This window comes from Synchiropus splendidus, chromosome 8 (genome assembly GCF_027744825.2).
Source record: "Synchiropus splendidus isolate RoL2022-P1 chromosome 8, RoL_Sspl_1.0, whole genome shotgun sequence".
Taxonomy (NCBI): domain Eukaryota; kingdom Metazoa; phylum Chordata; class Actinopteri; order Syngnathiformes; family Callionymidae; genus Synchiropus; species Synchiropus splendidus.
In genome coordinates, this window is record NC_071341.1 from 12,168,554 (window position 1) to 12,188,216 (window position 19,663).

General features: G+C 41.3%; 1 protein-coding gene across 1 annotated transcript; it reads left to right on the forward strand.

Annotated features, from left to right (window-relative positions):
• Positions 1-19,663, forward strand: pid1 (phosphotyrosine interaction domain containing 1). Its single transcript, XM_053874089.1, has 3 exons — positions 1-154; positions 8,627-8,773; positions 17,851-19,663. Exons 1-3 carry the CDS (start codon positions 125-127, stop codon positions 18,349-18,351), a joined length of 678 nt encoding a protein of 225 aa, XP_053730064.1. The 5' UTR covers positions 1-124; the 3' UTR covers positions 18,352-19,663.

A 19,663-nucleotide genomic window follows, 5' to 3' on the forward strand; every position in this document is an offset into this window, starting at 1 on the left:
ACCAGGCGGAGCAACATTCCCTTCAATAGCGACCAGTGCAAGTGGAAGGAGGACAGAAACGACCAGATGTGAACCGGACTACGAGAGGAGAACAGATTAACGGAGGTCCCTCGATTCTGCTAATATGTGGCAACCCGCTTCAGAGCGACTGCAGGTAGGCAACAACGGCGCCTCGTCTGCGGGGCGATGGTGTGGCGGTATCAGTTACCGTGGACCCTCCACTGCATTCCTGCATGCTTGTCGCCTTGAACTAAAGATCAATAAAACAGCCATAGTTGCTGTTGAATTTCTTCGGTTTAGTCTCGGGTTTTCTGACAGCGGTGTTGAGCGTGTACAGCCGTCCGCACAAGGCATCCATTCACGTTACGCAAGTGGGAATGCCGCGCGAGCCTGCTAGCTCCGCCGCTGCTACTCAGTGTGTCAGTGTCTGGAGTCAAAACTGCCTCAGTCGTGGTTCCTTACGTATTCCTCATCTCTATTAGCGTTGAGTGCCAACACCACAGCTGTCACTCCAATTTGCCTTCGTCATCTCCGTCTGAAGGAGAAGCAGCAACCTGTTTTTGGGGGGCAGAAGGAAGGAGGAAAAGTCATCGTTAATGACACGTAGTTTGAGATCCGGGGTCGAGCCGTGCACCGAGCCTGGCTTCATGTCTCCTACAGACTAATACTCTCCAGATGTGGGGCCTGCTGGCTGCCAAGTCAACTTGCACAATCCCCCGCCTCAACCCCGACGACCGTAAGATGAAAACACGGATTAGTACGAGTTCCGCTCTTTGTCCTGGCCTGTCATTTACACCGTAAACACAGATTTGGATCAGCCCCTTCATTTCACCTGAAACACAGCCTGTGAAAAGTGGCTACAAGCATCAGCAGCAGAGAAACTAGTGTCGCCTAGCAACCACCATCTGGAACTGTCACAGTGGTCTAGCGGTTTATAATTCATAAATCTGTTACTGATCTATTTACCACAGAGCGGGTTCTCTGGGATAAACTCTGTGTGTTGGGCACAGACTGCGTTCACATGCTCAACAAGTGTTGCCGAGTCATATTTTCCATGTTTGGTCGCATGCAAGCAAATGAATCATCACAGTTTAGATTAGACTTAATGCTTTCATGTGTTTTTGGGCCGGAAAAAAAAGGTCTGACTACCACATTAAAGCTTTTATTTTGTTGCTCTGGACATTAAATATTCTATAGCATTCTGATCTGATCTGAATAATACACTATAACCTGTGTTAGTGTATCATAACATTGTCATAGTATCATGACACTAACTGAAAGACACACAACGCAACACACATGTAAAGGACCTCACAAAGACATCAGTTACACACATTTATATGCAATCACTGAACGGAAAAGTGGGAATAAGGGTCAGAAAATGTCAAATGTGAGAACAAATATTCGCTGTATTGCATGCAATGTAACAATAATGAAGCCATTTTTAATAGTAGTTACACAAATGTGTCATGTACAGTATTTACAATGTAATAGAGGTGATTGAAATAAACATTCATTCAATCATTCAATCATAAGGGAATGCTTGGAAGTCAGTCCTTAATCAATCCTTTATGTTACTGTATTGTTGCTAGTATGATAGTAGTATGATGATGGTCTACAATATGACCTTTAGGGTGTATATTAATGCATGTCCATCTCCAAAATCTTCTGTGGCTTTTTGAAACTATGCCTGTTGCAGGCAGTGACAGGCAACTAACTCACAAGCTAATAACAGAAGTTATGTGTATATTTACAAACGTGTACATTTTATTTTAAATCCTAATTTGTCCTGTATGGGAATACTTCAAGGGCCCGACCAGGATTTTTTGAAAAGGTGAAAGTTAAGAGAACAAAGGCGTCTTGTTTTGCTGTTTATTTTGCCACGACGGTGCGGCACTATCATTTCCATGAAGTGGAAACTCTCATTTATAATTATAACTTCAGGTCCAACGGACACGTTACATCAGGGGTGTTCAAACCGGTCCTCAAAAGGCCGGGGTGGTGCTGGTTGTTGTCCCAATCCAACTAGCACACACAGCTTCACCTGTCAGGTCTCTGAACACACTATTCAGTTGAGTGCAAGTCTGGTGTTTCTTGTTTCAGCTGACACCTCTGTGGTTCAACTTTGTGTGTTTCATTGGTTGGAACAAAAACCTGCCCTACCCCGACCCTCTGTGTTTTACACTTTTTCTCATTCTCATTCAGTTTTTCTCATTCTATATTTTTTAACTATTTTCTCTGATTTTGCCTCTTTGTTTCTGCTTGCGTGCCTCATCAAAGAGCTACAACCTCATTTGACTACTTAAGGCATTCTTCTGGTTCAGTGAAGGAATAGCTGCGTAGAGATGAGCTTTTCTTCCTGTCTAGCTAAAATGCAGAGCATGCTCTATACAAGATTGCGTCTTGGTTTGGAAACATTTTAGTCATGAGTGAAAATGAAATGTGTCCTTGATAAGTGGTTGAATTTTACTACACAATAAAATTTCGTGTCCTTCATTGTTTTTAGTAGTAGTTCACTGCTTTATTATACTTGAACTCTGAAGGAGGAATTTAATGTTAAATTGCAGCAAACAAATAGAACTTAGTGAAATTGGCAAACATATACATTAGTTTTAAACTCATGGCCTGTAGGCCATTTGCAACCCGCAGGTTGCAGTTGGGCGGCCCGTCACTGTGTCCAATTATTGCATGGGTGTGCTCCAACAGTTTGATGCCAATTTTGTGTCACATATCTGGTGCTAGTGGTCCATTTTAAATGGGTTTTGTATCTGTGGTACAAATGGTTTGCATTTAAGCTCTAGGTTGGATTGAAAAACAACAATTTCTAATTCAAATACGATAAATAACTTCATGCTTAAGATGGAACAAAATGGTGTGTGACAAAAAACCCTCACCCCCCTGGTGAGTTTGAGACCCCCGATACTCACTCAAAGCCAGCCAGACTCAAAACATTATTAGGATTATTATACTCTGTGTTATTATTAGCATTTTCACCCCAGAAAGGAGCCACATAGTCTATATAAATTGTATGAAATCTTGCTTATGTGAGTTTCAGTTATTACGCTGACATACTTCAACCTTCACAAAGCTACCATTCAAAACCTGCGACAGAAGTTTAAGAAATGATTCGCTAGATGAGTTAGGGTTAGTTGAATCAGCCGTCATTATCAGTGATGAATGTTAAGGCTTACTGAGGTCAGTTATTTCTTCAATCTTGGTTGTAGGCAACATAGAACTCAGTCAATAACAATAAAACTAAATCTTAAAAGCGAAAGAGGCTCTAACTCTTGATGGCCTTTCTAGTTCTTCTCTTGTTCAAAACGTGTGTAAGTAATGGAAAAATTCTTTTACTCTTCATTCATATGCTGCGCCCTGACGATTGGGAAGGGATTCAGAAAAGCTGACTTTTAACATTCAAAAGTAAGACAGTCCTGTGCCAAGAAGCCCTTGATTCATGCATTTTAACCGACAGAATTGTATGCTAGTCTATGTGTGGAAGATTATTCTTTCACTAGACATGTATGTATTGTTCTCCTGTAGACTACCCAGCTTCTCTCTTCTACTGCTTGTGATTCATGGCTTCAAGTATTTCCAAGGATTTCTACATGATGGGGTACTATATGTAACTAGTTAATTCAAAATCATCAACCGCTAACATAGTTGTACAACGTGGATTTTATTATTATGATGTCATCTTATGCTACCTGCTGATTTAGTAGCACACACTATGCTCCAAATAATATCCCATATAATATCAATTCATCGATTATCTGTTTTCTTGCCGTGGTTTCCGATGACAACCAGATAACATCCATTGTACCCTGCTACGACCTTCTTGGCTCTAAGGCTCGTCCTGAATTCCTTTGCTCTGTTTTCATTTGTTTATTGCTCTAAATCGGTCAGGTTGTACTTTTTTTTTCATGAAAGCAGAAGGAAAAGGGTTGCACATTTCTCCAAAAACCTTTCCTGCCTCAGTGGGTGTGTTACGTGGTAACCCTGACATTCACCCTTATTATTATCATCATCACTCATCCCGTCCTGGGTTACCATGGCAACACCTGCTGTCTTGTTGCATTTTAGTTTCCGTGATCAAGCAGGAATAAGCGCGAGAAAGAAGATAGATGGAGGTGGTGTGGGTGACTACAGGTCAATGCAACTGTTTTTGACACCCCCGGGTGGCCGCTTTTAACAGTGTTTTTATGGTGTTTACATTGGTTTTACTATGGGGTACTCTTAAAATTCCCATCACTGTTTGCTTTTAAAAAAGAAATATCCCCCTGGCAGTATCCGTCAATCTTTTTTGGGGGCCCTACTTCCACTTCTGTGGATTGCACAATACAGGTTTCAGGCTTGAGTTGGCCCCATTTCTATGTTACAGTCACCAATATAACAGCCCTTTGTTGAGTAGCCGCCATTAAAAACTCTGTCAGCAGCTTTGCTTTTGCACCGGCTGTCCCTTTTTTTGATGCTTAAAAATGTTTGACACCTGACAAATAACGTTAAGCAGGTCTGGACCAGACCTTGAAATAGCTTACTGAAGTACGATGTGCGCATGCATAAAGAACTGGCCACTGTCAACCCTTTTAGACTCTTCCCTGTTGTTATTTCTACCTCTATTTGTCTCTCGGTGCGTCTGTCTCTTTGTCTGAGGTTTCATTGTGGTGAGAGTCCTGCTTTTCAGACGCAGGCCTTTGTGAAGAGGAATCCACAAGAAGGCCGGCACATTTCTTCCCTGCTTTTATTCCAGTCACATATTTGCCCCCTCGTAAACACATGCAGCTGGAGGTAAATTTGGTCGTGGTTATTCCATCTATAATTAACACGCCTCAAGGTTAGGTGATAATAGGTATTACATTCTGCTTGGGACTGCTGTGTCATGATGAAAAGTACTGCGATGACAAAGCAACTTTTGGAAAGAGGCAGTTCTAAGAGTTATATATATATATATATATATATATATATATATATATATATATATATATATATATATATATATATATATATATATATATATATATATATATATATATATATATATATATATATATATATATATATATATATGTCACCTCTTCTTGTGAATAATGACTCTTTACATTGGCTAGAGGATATGTTTTTTTATTCGATGGATGGATCAATGGTTCATGTTCTACAGCTCTCAGCAGTCTAGTCCAGATTCTAATTCTTCAGACCAATTGAACAACAATCTGACTCTGACACTAACATGCTAGTTTGTCCCTCAGATCCATTGAGGACCATTAACAACCCTGTGGCAAAGATGTATATGTACAAGAGTCGTTCATGTTTATAAGTGTATTTCCGCCCCCAGTCTGAGGTTTTGCTCTTTTATACTCCTCCACCAGAATAAACCCACCAATCACATTTTCCAGTCCCTGATCTTCCCGCCTACAAAGCCTCAGATCACATATTTGGAAAACACGTTTTCTTGTGCGTAAGAGACCTCCCCAAGTACCTCTCTTATTTGCGCCTGTTAAGACATATTTCCTCTCGTAAAGTGTCCCGAGATCAGAGGCAGAGGCTGTAAACACATAGGAGGAACAGCTTAAAAAGTGACACTGCACAGTTCTCACGCAGCAAAACAGTTGGAGGCATCCGGTAACCCATCACATATGTTAGAGAGTTACAACTTAAACCTGTGACTTTCAGTGTTTTCCTTCTTTAGCATGAAGGTCCTTGGGTATTTTGAAAGACTCAAATTTAGTGATTTGGTATTTCATGTCAAATCTGATATATTATCGAGTGTGCAAATGCAGCTTCCAAAACACTGCATAAACATAGTGTTGACAAATTTACAACATCTACTTCTGGTCTTCTCAGACAGCCACACTTTGAAATAAACTTGTAGACAAACCAGCACCAATTTAAAGCTATTTGTGTTTTGTTTTCAAGTCCTGTTTTTCGCCACACATTCCCTGTTCCTCGACTTTATTTACTGCTGCTTTGTCTTTGATTACATCCAGAGAAGTGCTATTCTGTTGTGCGACGCTTTACCACAGCACTGACCCAGGAACCTCGTCCTTGTATAAACGCTCCCTGAGGGGGGCAGAGGCTGAACTTTCCATCTGTTGTCTGCTAAACTCATCACCGCGGGAGGCAACAGTAACTCTCTAACACCGTCATGTCCTCTTGGTTTGGGTGTTTGTTGTTTGTTTCATAGTGTCTTGGATTAACACATCTGGGTTTTTATATTTTTCTTATGTTCTTACACTTGTTTTTAAGAAATACAGGACCAACAGCAGAGTTGCAAATCTGAAAAATGACATTGGTTCACCACAAAAACATAAATATTAGTTGAAAAAGGGTGCCTCCTGTAATTTCTGTCTGAGGCATGGCAGCAGCGATTTAAATCAAAACACGTGCTGTAGGTCTGTCATAAAAAAAAAAAAAGTGAGATTTTTGTGTTAACATCGTGGTTTACAACAGTGTTCTGCCCAATGATCTCAGGTGTAAACATACATGTCAGGGTTTCCACCACATATAAACTAGTGTGGCGCACTGCCACGGCTTAAATGAGAACAGAAAAATGATCTCTTTTTAAAGATGAACTCTCACGTATCAAAGGTATTAAACACAAATGCATCATGGAGGTGGTCATGAAAAAATGTATGTTGTTTCACTGTAATTGTATTAAGTCGATAAAATAAAGGTAAGTAAGGTCATTAACCTCGTATTGTTTACAAGTGAATGTCAATGTGACTTGTTTTGTAATGGCACAAAATTGCTGGTTATTGTATCAGGAAGATGAACGGTTGTCCTTCATTGTCAGATTTGTAAACATGAGTTCATCTCTGTGCTGAAACTGATATGCTTTTGCTTTCGACTATTGTCTCCGCTTGTATAATTGCTCATAGTAAGATGTAATAATAATAAGAATGATTATCATAATACAGAAGTGAGTTGTCAACAGTGTCTCTTTATGACTCCCCAGTTTGATCCGGCACCTGAGAATAGTTGTGGTGCACACTTGAGTCAGATGTCAATCCCAACACAAAGAGCTTGTGTTGTTTAGTCCTGGAGAGACTTATGATTAGTATTTCAGGTTTCCTCGTGACAGCTCACATTGTTTATTGTATTTATTGTACTCCAAAGCCCTCAGTGAAGCTTTAGATAGATTGCTGCCTGATCCGGCTTACACTTAAATAGAATCAAAAACTCATTCAGCCGGAGCAGACATTTCAAGCTTGCGAAATGTAAAAGAAAATGAATTACAGACAACAATATCCTGAATAAGATTCCAGTGTTTCCTTTCTTGACCCTCCGCTAAAGCTCCTGGCGGGGGGTGCGGGAGTTGTGAGACCCCACCTCACTCCGTACCGAGGCCCACCGCAGGAATGTGAGCCGCTGTCAGGAAGCTGTAAAGTGCTGACGCCGAGGTCAGCAAAAGTTTCCACACATGTGGCTTCACTTTCACAACTCCTTTTGCTTTTTGTGTATTTCGCCTTCATCTGTGCACTATGGCTATTTTACGGGCTTATCTTTTTTTCAGGGGACTTTTTATTTTCTTCGTCAAAACAAGAGTACTAGATGTCGGATTCTGGCGCCAGCGGTTTCACGCAGACAAGTTGAAAGTTAGGCGTCCATATACCAAAAAATAGACCACATATAAAAGATGGAGATAATGACACATGACACTTTTTTATTGTTAACTTTGATATCATTCACTTTAATATGATTCAGTTTATCAATATAAATGTTGCAGAATAAATGACAAAATATTCTCATAAAGACCACTACGACAGAGTCATCAGGTAGTTTGTGTGTAGAATGGATTCCTATCCAGGTTAGCTTGTTGAGTTCCTGTTGCAGGTAGCGTGAGGTCATCTGAGCAAGAACTCTGCATCTAAAAGAGCCGCAGGTGCAGCAGACATCTGAAATGTTGTGTGCTGCTCTGGCTTCCGTCTGCTTTGAGCAACTGCCAGCACGATATGATATTAAATATCTGAGGTTAGACTGCAGACACAGGACTATAGTTGTGTTTCGTCTTGACTGTTTTAAGGAAACCCAGAAATTCCACAGGGTCCACGCCAGAACCACATCGCCACACCAGCCATGCGGTTCTGCTCGATCTTTTAGAAAAACACTGGTTGTAGTGTGAGAGAGGGACGGACTCTGGTTCTGTTTTGACGGCAGCTGAAGACTCCATGTTTGCTCTTATGATTCAATTATTTGAAATGTTGAGATGTCTGGCTATAGCTAAAGGTCACAGCGTTCTTGAAAACAGCTTCACTCAGTCGTAGTGAGGAGTGTCTCAGTTTCAGATGCAGTGGTTTTCTTGTTATTTTCCAAACATTGATTACAATACTTCTGGACCTGATTTTGAATCCTGGTAGAGACTGTTACATATATCAGCGGGTCACGCAATGTGTTTAATAGAGCACATGTATTTTGAGACCCTCCAAACTTTACGTTTGTTAATTCTCTGTTCATCTTTATAACCTTATTATCATGGTTTCAGAACAGCTGTGGTATGTGTTGCCTCCAATTATAACTAGCACTGATCCTTCACAGGGTAGAAGCCTTTTACTAAACATATCTAACGTGGTGTTTGTAAAGACCATTGAGGATACAATTTGGATTAAGGCTTTGATTCCTGTTCTTTTTCTAGCACTTTCAGAGTATGCTGAAGACCAAGCTGAATGTTCTCACTTTGAGGAAGGAGCCCTTGCCCACAGTGATATTCCACGAGCCTGAAGCCATCGAGCTGTGCTCCACCACACCACTCACCAAGACCAAGAGCCATGCAGGATACAAGGTACAATCACATGAAGCTTGTAATCCCCAAAGAGTCTTAGCGCACTCATAATCACCCTGTTTTCCTCTACACAATAGTTTCACTTTGTGTTAGATGATGCAACAACACACTTAAATGCTTTCATCTGGTGATAAGAGCTGCCACTTTGAGTGAAACTCGTGTTGGTGCTTTTGGCACTCAAGTTGTTTTATAAGAGTTATATGCCGTCTTTCTTTTAAAACGATGATGGCCGAGTGTAAACTTCTTCTTTCATTTCGTCAAAATCACATTTCTCCAGTGACTCCATTTTTTTCTGGTTCATGGTTCTGCTTTTTTGCTTCCTCCCTGATACTGTGTATTTTTTGTCCTCAAATTTGTGACTTTCTTTCCTCTTGACATGTTGCTTTTTTCTGTCGTCCGATTCTCTGAGCTTTCCCGTAATGATGACTCATACTTAACATGTGTTTAGAAGAGATTCACATTCAATTAAAATGACAAGTATTGCTCCATCCCAAACAATATTCCCAGTTCTTTTTTCAGTGAAAATGAGTGTTCTTTGACTGTAGCACAGGGGGAGGCCAATGACAAAATTACTGTTAATTGTCCCTGCTAAAACATCCGATCGTGTGAGAGGGAAGTTGTGAAATAGCTAGATTGTGTCAAGTGGACACTTTTAATCGAAGCAAAACATGGGAGGGAACAGAAGACCTCATCAGCAGTCTTGTTGCTGCTTAAGCAGGATTTAAAGGTGAAGTGAGAGTAGACAAAAACAACATTCATATTAGGACGGAAAATTGACATAGGATTTTGGCACTCTGGTCTTCCTGCAGAAGCCTCAAAGGATGGTGAGGCAACTGCAGGTTCTGCGTGGACTTCATAAATCCTCTGTAGCAGTGTGTGTTGAGTTGAGTGGCAACCTCATACCAAGTACCCCTGTGATCCTGTAGAGTGGATAAGTGGAAGAAAATAAATAAATCATGATGGTCATTTTTAGGTCAGTGGAGGGATTCCCACTTTACACATTACCACTCTCATGTTATTGGTGTAAAAGACACAGTAAAACTGATGTCAGTTTTCCTCCCCCTAAGCGTGTTAACAAAATATGAATGGTGGTCAAAAACACCTGTTTTTATGAAACAGTAATATGCAATGAGGAAAAGAAAACTCTGAAGGTGTATAAACCTTGGCTGCTCTCTGTTAATACTCAATCTGTATCAGAATCAGATAACTTTATGCCTGACTACATACAGCTGCTGAGCAAATTTGAGTCCCTGCATCCGATGACTGATAGCCTGATGAGGCTTTGTGAAACAGTGTCCTCATATTCAGAGCTCACTAGATGGCACTCTGTGTAATAAAATCTCTGGATTTCAACAATCATTTCGTTGAAACCTCACATCATTTTTAACCCGAGTGCGCCACCTGCTGAGCACTGAAAATGAGGACACTGCATCATGAAGCCTCATCAGCCCTTCATTTCTATTTCCTTTTATTATTTTATACTTTGATAATTCTCTATATCTGATCTAAAAATATACTATTACACAAAGTTTAATTTCCTCCCTATTTTTCCAAAAAGTGTGCACAGGTGGATAAAATATCTCAAACAGATGAATGACTTCCCTTCACTTAAGGAGCCCCTTGTTGCGCTGAGACTATGGATCGAAGGCAGATTTGATGTTTGGCAGCTGTTTAGTAACAATGTGACAATGTGGTGCTTCAACTAAGGTGTGCTTTTATTCTTCATTTACTCATATCAAATAAAGTATATCAGTTGGTATCACACAAATTAACGGGTAATACAGCACTAGTAGAGCACTACTTTTTTTAAAGGTAGAATGTGTTTATGCAAACTGGCTTGCATGAGTATGTGTTAGTCGATTTCCAGTTTCCACAGTGTCTGATGCTCTTATTTCGGCATCACTTCTCTGTGTTGTGCTCCACATCCACGCACTACGTTACCTGCTGTTCTCTCCTTGGATGTCGAGCCAAGATTCCAGCTATTAAGCAGAAGAGCGGCCACAAAAACATAATCTGCCTCAGCCGTCTGCCACCTTTTCATATTCATGCTTCCCTTCCTTCTCTGCCGACTGTCTGAGTCGCTACCTGCTTGTCTGCATATCTGTCTGCCCACCTGCCCTGGCGCCTTTTCACCCAGACGTTTTTGTTTGAACGCAGAGGTGTAAGAAAATGAGAAAACCCGAGGAAACAATGGATCCTTTGCCGTCCTGACCGCTCTTCCTGCCTGGCATTAATATGCCACAATATGAAACCGTTTATTATTCTCATGAACAGTCTTAAATTCCATCGTTTCCATTTTTCCTCCCGCCCCTTCCCTCAGCTCCCTCGTGTCCCTCCGTGGTGCTCACTGCAAGTTTGGCTGAGGACGGCTGTCGTGGTGCCAAAGCTAACAGCTAGCATGGATGAAAGGCCACCTCTTGTTGCCCGCTGCCGTCCGCTGCACATTCATTCAGAAAATCTTCTCACTGAAAGCAGCGCAGCTGTGCCCCTCATACAAAACTGAATAGAACGATTTTACATAAATACTTCGAGGTGTGTGCTGAAAAATATGTACATCTAATCTGTTGAAGACATCATTTAACTTCATTTGAATGGCTGAATTTTTTATTTCAAATGCTGTATTAATTGAAAGCAAAATGAAATTTGAAACCACATCAAATTTTAATTAATTATAATAAATACATATATAAATAATAATAATAATAAATACAGCCTTTGAAATGCAAGGTTTTTCTCAGTATCTTTGTATGTCTTATTTTATTCTATACCTCACAGTTATGTTTTTAAAAATATAAAAACTAGGGTGGAACTTTTTTTTTAAATAATAATAAAAAATAATTTATTTTAAAAAAGAAATGTTTTCAAACTTTGTAGATAAATTCAATCTTAATATATTACTAAATATAATAATAATAATAATAACGATAATAATAGTAATAATTTATCATGTTTTGGGTATAATAAAAAGTCAATAATCCAAGATTGGAGATGTTATGATCGTACTCTTCTTAAAAATTATGAATTGAGGGAGACTATTACCATAAATACAGTATGCTATAAACAATACAGAAGCACAACTGGGATTGGTGAAGAGCTTGCAAATAATATGGTAACCTTTAAACCGCTTTCACTTATTGAAATAGCAGTTCAAGTGGATTTAGAAAACCGTAATTGTCGTCACAGATATTAAAAGTTCTTCTGGGAACTAAAATGCACTTCCCATTTCCTGCGTGTTGAAATTCAGATGCTTGTTTTTAGTTACAGCCGTCTTAATCCTTGTTATCGCTCAGTGAGGAGTTTTGGCTGCGGCCGCTCCACTGAAAAGTTATTTTGTTTATGTTAGAGATTCTGTCCAGATTGGAGTGCGTTGTCTCTGTTTGGATTGCTGCCGTCAATGGAGGAGGCAGATTTGGCCGCAGTACAGGGCTCCTCCGTGACCTGCTGGCTGACCCCGGCTTTGTGACTGGTCCCAGATAAAAGACTTTCTGGATTTGTACGTGCTGTGTGGCTGCACGCGAACGACAGCATGAATCATCCGAAACAAGGAAGTGTTGAAAGAGGAGTCACGTTTTTCAGTGGGTTTTCATTTAAGCGTCCCGTGTTGCTGACTGATTCATCAAGAGTGGCCCTCTGCCCGTGAATACTTGTCTGGTTACTCTGGATAAATAGATGTCCCAGATGCCACAACACAGCTAAGTACGTAGAAGGAACTTGCATTAAAATTCTTCCTGAAATATTTTTCAGTCAGATGTGGGTGGTTACAGCCAAAAACAGGATGATTCGTCTGCACCAAACTTTCTGCTCTGCTTAAAACAATAAAGCGTCTACTATAGAAGAAGAGCAATGTGAAATTGGTTCGTTCATGCAGGCGATAGAATTTCAGCTCCACAAAAACACTTTTATTGTCTTGAATAAACCCTGAAAAATAAACCCTGAAGCAACGTTTTCACAGTTTCCTTCATGTCATGAAACAAACTTGATATAACAAACTGGCATGACAAGAAGATCTCAAACTGGCTTTGACTATTTCAGCAGGTGAAATATAGATATAAAACATGCTGGAGTTCATTGGGTCAATATTCTCGTTTGCTTCCTGAAAAGTCAAAGTTAAGACGTTGTTTTTCATGGTCTCTTTCGTGGACTCAATTCATAAAAATAAAAAAACACGTTATTAATTACAGTACAGTTTCTTAATTTTTCAGTCCATCATCACAATGTATCATGAGGTGCGCTGAAAACTGATCCACAAGAAAGACGGTCTACACCTGATTAAACTGTGTTATATATATTTTTTTGTCTGCACTTAATTTATTGTTATTAAGAGGAGAGATTCTATTTTCATCAAGTATGAAAATAATACACATTGTCATGTTCATAAACGTATTATTAATTGTATTCCAACTCCAATGACAATGACAAGTTAAAGATCAACTTAAATGAAGCAAGAACTGACCCAGACAATGGTGGTGGCTGTACTGTATGTTTCACCTCGCTCTCAGTGGCCACAAATATTGTCTGACATTGTGCATAAATACAAAAGCATCAAAAAAGCATCAAAGGTGTAGAGGATTTCAAGTATGTTTTTGAACCGTTTTAATGATTTATGTATTCCAAATGTATTTTTCTCTATAAATAAACAAATGATTTAGAAATAAATAAAAAAAATATATAGCCACCTTTAAAAACAAAACAAAAAGACAACAAACTTTGTCCTTCAAGCAGTCTGGAGAGACTTTAGACTGACCAAAAAAGTCTGAATATAATGAGGTTGTTTGGACAACAAAAATGTCCTTCTACTTTGCATAGTAACAATTTTCCATCCAGTAAACTGTGTCAGTTTTCTAATCTATATTTGGGGTGGTAGCATTCCTTAATATGAGCAGTCCCAGCTACAGTGGTCAGTAGAGAAATGTTGCAAGTGAAAGCTTCTTTCATACGCACTAAGGGGCCGCTGTCTGGACTTTCATCGAAACCCTGCCTTACACCCATGAACACACACACACACAGTCTTCCCAGCGCAAACACGCAAGCTCTTAAAAAAAAAGTCATCAATCTGTGCATGCTGCAGCAAGTGGAGCCAGCTGTACAGTGCTGATTCAATAAGTTGAGAGGAATGTTAACAACCTCCCAGAAAAATGCAGCATTCCCAAGCAACAGTCTTGGTGGGGAATCCAGGAGGCAAACAGAGACAATTCCAGCAGGAAAACTGTGGCATCGGTTCCCCACAAATGAAAGTTGATTTTGGCGTCAGCTCTTTGTATCAACTCACACAAATCTTCATCATTATCACTTTGCTCGCTGCTGTTTAACGTGTTTTTGACAGGAGCGGCTGCATTATCTAACACTATTCCTTTTGATAGAATAAACATTTGTGGAGGCCATCATTGATCATTCCTGACTGTTTTGTCTTCTGCTCATGTTTGCCGTACGACCCGCTTCTGGGAACGGATGCCTAGAAATGTTTGCTAATTGTACGAGAAAATCCCCTCCAGCTCGCGCTCGCCACACAACTTGTCTTATCCTACCGTGTGATTCACAAGTCCTGTTGGACACCTTTCCTTCAGAAATGTTAATCTTTTAACCGTTGCTTTCTTATGTTAGAAAAAAATCTCATCCTGTTTTCTTCCCTGTGATGACTGAACCAGCTGTGTGTCCGGCAGCAGCTGCCTTGGCGCTACACTTCTAAAGCACTAGCATGACTTGCATTCCTCACACACGCATACACAGACACACACGTCAACACACTTCAAGGATGAATCCATCTTGCCTGCAGAGGTTCTGCTTGTCGTTCTAGTGCTATGTTGATCATTTACGTATTGATCCATGCATGTTTTATATAAGGAAAGGTGCGCTGAAGTGGTGCTGGTGTCCTTTTTTTTTTCAGACCCAACATTGTTCTACAGAATTCACTTGATCCCAAGATGATTTCCTGGTGGTTCCTCTTGCTGCCTGTTTGCTGTCGATCGAAACGTGAAACAAATTTTCATCAGATTCAGATCAGATTATGTTTATTATATTGACAACTTTCTAAACAAAGTTATTGCTCCAGAACAATGAAGTCATGAATGAAGGCCACATGTCTCAAAGTTGAAAGCATAAGCCTCCCGTTTTACAAGACAGACTCGTATCTGCAGACGTTCACGTGAGCCTCTGCATGGATCCAGCATGATCGCTGACATCAGTTTATTTTTCCAATCTCCCGCTTTGTTTTGCTTTGTCCCAGTTTCCTGGGACTGGTTCGCTCCGGCTCTGGTTTACATTTCTTGTCTGCGAGGCCTTCATTCCTCCCACCTCTGTATCACCTCAGATGGAATCAATATTTTCACTCTGACAGTATAGAACTGCGAGCAATTATTCCAAAGAAGGAGAGGACTGGTGGATAGCTGTAACATTGGAGAAGAAAGCAAAGACACGACAGCGGGGAAACATATGGAACGTTGGAAGAAAGAAGAAGGTCCTGTATTTCACCCGAATGATTTAGGATGCCTGTCTCTGTAGCACGTAGATGAAAAGTAAGCGCGAGTGCTGAGCAGCAGATGCGTCCTCCCATCCAGTGGATGGATTGATGCATCAATTTCGTTTTACATTATAGTGCAGAAGGCTGGAATCTTGTGGTTCCCCTCAGACTGGACCAACACAGAGCTGCTCTCCACAAGTCCCACAGGACTTACAACTGTCCAGTCTGACTCATGTCTCCTCTCCATCTGGTATTTATGATCGCTGTAGTCACTGTGAAGTAGCTGTTTCAAATACTTTGTGTCGCTGAAGAAGGTCTGGAATATTTGGACCTCATGGTTTCAATATGTGGTGTATATGACTCTAATTACTGTCAATGGTACGATGAGGGACTTTCCTGAACCCAACGACTGCATCGCTGTTTCATTTGAACAGAATCTTGAACCTCAATCTACTGATCATGTTATGATTGTTGTTCTCATTGAAAGTAAAAGCAACATTTGGACACAATTACCAAGATTATTGCATCTGTTTGCTTTTCAGTGGTTGTCAAATCTCCATCTATTTTTTCTTCTTTAGATCGTTTTTGACTTAAAGGTCACATATTATCCTAATTTCTTGGGATTTTTGAATTGGTAGTCGAGCAGCTGTAGCCGCCAGGGTTGTGTTTTTTCTCCAAGTCAGTGTTTGGTTTACGTGGTGCAGGATTTCGAGGCCCAGCTCTGGTTGTGAGGGTTTGCAGCTTGATGGCCTGAGGATCCAGCCACTGCTGTTTGCAGATGATTTGTTTCTTATGGTTTCATCACGGTGCAACCTTCGGTTTTCGCTAGATCGGTTTGCATCTGAATGTGAAGCAGCTGGGATGGGGATCAGCACCTCTAAGTCTGAGGCCATGGTTCTCAACTGGAAAATGATGGATTGCTCTTTCTGGGTAAGGAATGAGTTACTGCCTCAAGTGGAGAAGTTTAAGTATTTTGGGCCCTTGTTCTCGAGTGGAGGACTAAGGGAGTTGGTCTGCGAATGGGCCCAGCAGAGGCGGTATTGCAGTCACTCTACCTCAGTGTGTAAGAGAGAGCTTAACCAAAAGGCAAAGCACACTGATCGCCATTTACAATTCAGTCACATCTTCCACGTAAACCTGGCCCTGTGCGTCAAATTGTCAAACTCGGACCAAAGGTCACTCAGAACGAAATTCAAAGCATTCATGGACCGGAAAATGTACTTTTAAATGAATCCTATCAAACCATTTACAGCCCACGTCACCAAAATCTTGGCAACAAAATTGGCTTGTCGCACCACTTATGCATACATATCAGTGACTGTTCGTTTGAAGGTGAAAGGATTTCTGCACTACATATGTTAGGAGTGTTGTGTGGTCGGTGTTTTAACTGTAGACTTGAGTTCTACCAAATCCTGCGAACATTCATGGATTTGAGTGTATCTGGGATCCTTTTTCATCCATCTATGTGCGGTTTTGCATCTAAAATTCATTTTTTAAGTGGCCTTCTCACGCAGCTTAAACAACTGTGCCACACCATATTTCTGTTGCTGAAATGCACAGCCATTTCACTTCCTCATTCAAGCAGAACCCTGTTAAATAAATCGGTTATCACTTCAGTGATCTTAAGTTTGAAGCCTTCGTCTGGTTTGCTGCCTTATGAGTCCACCTCTGAGAATTATAGGTTCACAGAGAGAATGTGGAAAGCCGGAGTTGATGCAGGCCGACTAAACAAGAAGGAAGAGATGTTGATGGTCTAAACTGAGCCTGGATATCTGCTACTTGTCAGTGTGGGATGCTCAGGTTGAGCCTGACAGAGACTTAAATCTGACAGGAAATTTGTTTTACAACAGCACTGCCTCGATTCTTGTGTTTGTTGTGCTGCCGCTTCTCAGTAATTCATTCTCTCATCGTATTTCTTTCCATTTGTTCCGCTTTTAATTTCATTGGACTGAATTCAAGTATGTCCCGAACAGACTGTTTGCAAAGACCAGAGTGAGCGTTTGTTTTGACTCGTCACAGTCTTCACTGTGTATTTTTGTAACACCGGCTCTGCACAAGTCGTCCATTATTCTTGAACTTGGCTGGAAATTTGCTGCGTTCCCATCGGACTCTGTCGCTTTGTTCACTTCTTAACTATCCATCTCCTCAGTCTGCTGCTCTCGTGGAATGCCGTGTCATTACTACGGTATTCCCACTTGATGGTTTCTGCTCTTTGGGAAATGGCTTTTACAAAGTGGGGAAACAAACCAAAATCATAACTGGACATGAACTGTCTGTTTTTTAAAGGGTTAATTTGCTAGTGTTCCTCGCAGCCGATGGTGGTCGACTTGGTCCACATGGATTCGTTGCAGTGCTAAAAAATGCCCAAGGAAAAATGGGAAAGTGGGTCAACCATCAATTTATAATTAATATTGTAGCTCAGCTGAACCTCAGAAAGTCAACACTCAAGAGTCAGATTTTTCCCCCAAATATATTCCCCTCTGATCACGGAACAAAACTTTTTTTGTTTTCAGTCACATGGTGCCATTTATCTTGCCCTCTTGTGAAATTCTATTGTCATCTGTTTCATTGTTTCAAACCTCTGGTGTGTAACCAAGTATATTCTCCATGGTTTCTGCAGGTGACCTACTTGGGAAAGGTGACCATCAGTGGGACTCAATTCCTGTCCGGCTGCACAGAGTCCGCCGTGAAAGGTCTTGTAGAACGTCGTCTTCTGGCCCAGCACCAGGGCTCGTGCTCCTCCGGCAGCTCTCTGCTAGAGATCCGACCCTTTCAGGTGCGCCTCCACCACCTGGACGGCCACGGAGAGGCCTCACTAACCATGGACACCTACCAGGTAGCGCGAATCGCCTATTGCACGGCCGACCACAGCATCAAGCCCAATATATTCGCGTGGATCTACCGGGAGATCAACGACGACTTGACCTTCCAAATGGACTGCCACGCTGTGGAGTGTGAGAGCAAGCTGGAGGCCAAGAAGTTGGCCCACTCCATGATGGAGGCTTTCCGCAAAACTTTCCATAGCATGCGCAGCGACGGCCGCATCCACAAGAGCGGCTCGTCGGACGACTTCACCGAGGACTCGTCCACTCCGGAAGATTTGACTCCAGATGACGGCTGAATCCGTGCTGGCCTTCAACCTTCCACTCCTGATCTCCACGTGTACCAAGAGAGATGATTGTCCTCTTGCTCTCTCATTCTTACCCTGCGCCTCTCTCTCTTCATATCAATCATGTCGATCACCAGAATCACCACCAGAATCAAACCGTAGAAATTCAACAAAGGGAAGACGTTTCAGTATCAATCACCCCCGAAGACTCTGGGCTCGAGTTCCCAGACTCGTGGTTTGTCGAGCGAGGAGCTGACAGAATCAGAACTTTGCTGGGTCCTGACTGTTTGAGCACATACAGTGTGTAAATGTGTGTCGTCACAATGATGTGAACAAATAGCCTTGAAGCACTACATCTCCATGGAACCTTAGTCCCAATGATTTTCTTAAACAAACCAACAGGCCAGAATGTCCTGGTTCTTTAGGTACTTCAGTGTGAAACACAGAAATCGGTGCATTAGAGTGGGTCACTTTATAGTTGTCTCTGGGTTATACCAAAATTTGGGCTTGCTGGAGCCTCTCAGATTATGTGCCTCATGTTCCATTGACGTGGTACTTCGACTCAGATTTCACTGCTCTGTTGTAAGTCTATACATCTGCTTGCTTCTCGGTACCAAGAGGTTGATGGGGCAAAGCTGGAAACAAAGTTCCCCGCGTCTCCTCAAAGTGACACTTAATCCCAAACACGGCACTGTGACCAATGGGTCGTGGAAGTCACAGGATTTTAGAGCCGAATCTAAGATATGGATGACCACCTCCTGGCCACTGCTGAATGTAAACCAATCCAACATGCTGTAACTGTTACTGCAGTCCTCTTGTGAGGCGGTGCCTCTGCTTCGCACCACTTTGAGCGTCGTGAGGCAGAAAGACATCCCAGCTCCCAAAAATCTCCTCTGTTTTCTGAAGGACAGACTAACAATGGAAATGTTCTCCTGTCTCTGACACACTCTGAGAGACGTGCATTTAAATCTTCATATGTAAACATTGTATTTCAATCATGCTTGAGTAAGCTCCTGTAAATACAAACGTATCATTTCCAAATATCGCCACATACATGTTGATGGTTCTTTTAAAGGATAATTCCAATGGTGGAGCTCATCATACAGAAACAGTATTATCAAGCCAACTGTGAATCACAAGTGGAGACCCTGATAGCTGTGGTCGTTCGTGTGTGTGCGTGTGCGTGTGTGTGTGTGAGGGATGGTGTGGGCAGAAAGGGAGGATGATAATGAAGCTGTCGTGTCTGTCAGATGTGCTTTAGGTGAACCGAAGTGTTTTCTATAAATTGTTTGCAAAGATCAAGATACAATTACATATAAAGTAT

Coding starts and splice junctions, on each gene's coding strand:
- pid1 (XM_053874089.1), top strand. CDS start 125: ATGTGGCAACCCGCTTCAGAGCGACTGCAG. Junction 155..8,626: donor CCGCTTCAGAGCGACTGCAG/GTAGGCAACAAC, acceptor TTCTTTTTCTAG/CACTTTCAGAGTATGCTGAA. Junction 8,774..17,850: donor AGAGCCATGCAGGATACAAG/GTACAATCACAT, acceptor TGGTTTCTGCAG/GTGACCTACTTGGGAAAGGT.